Source organism: Coffea arabica, chromosome 5c (genome assembly GCF_036785885.1).
Source record: "Coffea arabica cultivar ET-39 chromosome 5c, Coffea Arabica ET-39 HiFi, whole genome shotgun sequence".
NCBI classification, from domain to species: Eukaryota; Viridiplantae; Streptophyta; class Magnoliopsida; order Gentianales; family Rubiaceae; genus Coffea; species Coffea arabica.
Window position 1 is genome coordinate 8,213,774 of NC_092319.1, and position 2,692 is coordinate 8,216,465.

A 2,692-nucleotide genomic window follows, 5' to 3' on the forward strand; every position below is an offset into this window, starting at 1 on the left:
GACAAAATGCCTATTTAATGAGTTCAAATGCATAAAGTGCAACTGCAGATAAAATTGAGGAGAGTTAAGTGCATTTAACCCTAAATAAATATAATTAAATATAAAAACGAGAAAGAAACTACTTTATATTGACTTTGATGATTAGCTTGATTACTGATAATAAAATTTCACAATTCAACACTGCTAAGCAATTTATTGATAGTAAATTTAAATTTATCAAGTAAAAATCCTGGAAACATGGTAGTTTTGATTTTTGTTCGATTCACTAGTGAAAGGCATCACATCTGCTTTGCATGTAAACGGATAAGATATACGTGGCATGCGTTTGCAAGCTAAGTAGAAAGTAGAAACTAGAAAGATAAAGGTTGGATTTCCATCTTCAATCAACTGGCTAAAGTTAGCAGAGAAAACGAAAGAAATGAAAAAAGCAGAGCTGGTTTTCGTTCCTCTTCCAGGGATTGGCCACTTCGTATCATGTGTTGAACTAGCAAAGCTTCTCGTTGAGTGTGATGAACGATTATCGATCACCGTCCTGATGATGAAGCTGCCCTTTGATCCAAAAGTCAGTAGCTACACAAATTCGTTGGTAGAAACTCCGAATTTGCACATAAGGTACCTTGAGCTCATGAAAGAAGAGCCTTCTTCTCAATTGTCATCTTTTCTTTCGATTCTGTTTCGATTTATCGACAACCATAAAAGTTGTGTGAGGGAGGTTCTTGCTGAAATATCCAATTCTGTTTCGTCGCATCTTGGTGGGATCGTCATAGACATGTTTTGCACCTCTTTGATTGATGTAGCCAATGAATTTGGGGTTCCTTCCTATATATTTTGCCCAGGCGGTGCTGCAACGCTTGGCGTTTTATTCCAGTTGCAAAGTCTGAGAGATGATCTCAATGAAGATGTGAGCCATTACGAGAATTCAGACGTTGAATTAGCTTTGCCTACTTACATCAATCCTGTTCCAGCTAAACTTTTGTCATCTGCATTGTTTGAGAAGGATGGAAGTGGCGACATGTTCCTCGATCAGGCAAAGAGATACAGGAAGACCAAGGGAATCATAATTAACACTTTCCTTGAGTTAGAATCCCATGCGATTCACGCCTTGAGCAATGATAAAACCATCCCACCAGTATATGCAGTAGGGCCTGTATTGAATCTGAAGGGAAGCAATAGTCAAAATCAAGAAACTGAGATGATTATGAAATGGCTAGATCTTCAGCCAGAATGTTCTGTTGTGTTCCTTTGCTTTGGTAGTGGAGGTAGTTTTGATGGTGACCAAGTGGAGGAAATTGCCTATGCGCTCGAGCGCAGTGGATATCGATTCCTCTGGTCATTGAGAAGGCCTTCACCTAAAGAAAATTTTGAGTTTCCAAGTGAGTATGAGAACCTGGATGAAGTCTTGCCAAAAGGGTTCTTGCAGCGAACTGCAGCCGTTGGAAAAGTTATTGGATGGGCACCACAGGCGGCAGTTCTATCCCATCCTGCTGTGGGGGGCTTTGTTTCTCACTGTGGTTGGAACTCAATATTGGAAAGCGTTTGGTACGGTGTGCCAGTGGCAACTTGGTCGCTTTATGCAGAGCAGCAGCAGAATGCATTCCTAATGGTGAAAGACTTGGCAGTGGCAGTGGAGATCAAAATAGATTTCAAAAGGGATTTCGTACTGGGTGTGAGCAGTGAGATTTTGAGTGCAGATGTGATTGAAAGAGGGATTAAACATCTGATGGATCCTGAGAATGAAATCAGAGAGAAGGTGAAGGAAATGAAAGAGAAGAGCAGGTTGGCTCCTAATGAAGGAGGATCATCCTTTTCTTCCTTGAGGCGTTTTCTTGAAGATGTGTTAGATAACATTCCATGATTGAATAGTACGTCAGAATTGAATAGTCATAATGGGTTACATGATCCCTTGTTTTTCATAAATTCAATAGCTGGATATCAACTACTACTACAATCATGAAATCTGCTATTATCAATTCTATTTTGAGAGTCAGTGAGAATTAATCAATTAATGGAGTCTCGTTCCTTTATCCATCTGTTTTTCCTTTTCTACTTGCTTTTTGGCTATTCTGATCATCTATAATTGCATATGGTTCTTTGTTTCTTGTAATGTGCTCTGTATTCCTTTCTGGCTCTTACCTGATACGATTTTCCTTTCCCTTGTACCCTTTTATTCCACTTTTTCCTAAAATTTTAGGGTTCATTACATTTACTTCCTCTATGGTTTGATCAAATAACAAACCAGCCCCTCATTTTTAACAAAACTATGAAAAGGTCCCTCAAACTCAAAGCTCCATAACAAAAACATCCCTGTGTGGCTGTGTCAGTCAACTAACGTTGATTTACAAACTGGCTGTAATGTCACGGCAAATCTTTACTATACTAAAAGCGGGAGTTGGGATTGTGAACAGTGCCTCATGGTCCGGTTATGCTGTTATTTGTGTGAGCTTAAGGGGCATTTTGGTCGTCTGTCATTCGGTGGTAGTGGCTTTGCTGGGAATTTGCTCCTGTCCGCGTGTTTCTTTGCTAAAGTGTGTCTTTTGATTCTTAGCAATTTGCTGGTGCATTCATGTGTCCACTTAGCTCGGTTGTAAGCTGCTCGGCACATGGTCCTCTTCTTTGCTTACATAAGAATGTGTCTTTTTTTTTTTTTTTTTACAATCAAATTGTTTATGTTTTTGTGCATTTTATTTCAGTA

The 2,692-nt window shown here is 39.3% G+C and overlaps 1 protein-coding gene across 1 annotated transcript; it reads left to right on the plus strand.

Annotated features, from left to right (window-relative positions):
- The first annotated feature begins 313 nt into the window (after positions 1-313).
- Positions 314-2,024, plus strand: LOC113688954 (anthocyanidin 3-O-glucosyltransferase 2-like). The gene has a single exon (XM_027206783.2). The coding sequence runs from the start codon at positions 419-421 to the stop codon at positions 1,853-1,855; it is 1,437 nt and encodes a 478-aa protein (XP_027062584.1). The 5' UTR covers positions 314-418; the 3' UTR covers positions 1,856-2,024.
- The last annotated feature ends 668 nt before the right edge of the window (positions 2,025-2,692 follow it).

What these genes read in the sequence shown, in the direction of transcription:
- LOC113688954 (XM_027206783.2), top strand. Translation starts at nt 419, where the DNA reads ATGAAAAAAGCAGAGCTGGTTTTCGTTCCTCTTCCAGGGATTGGCCAC.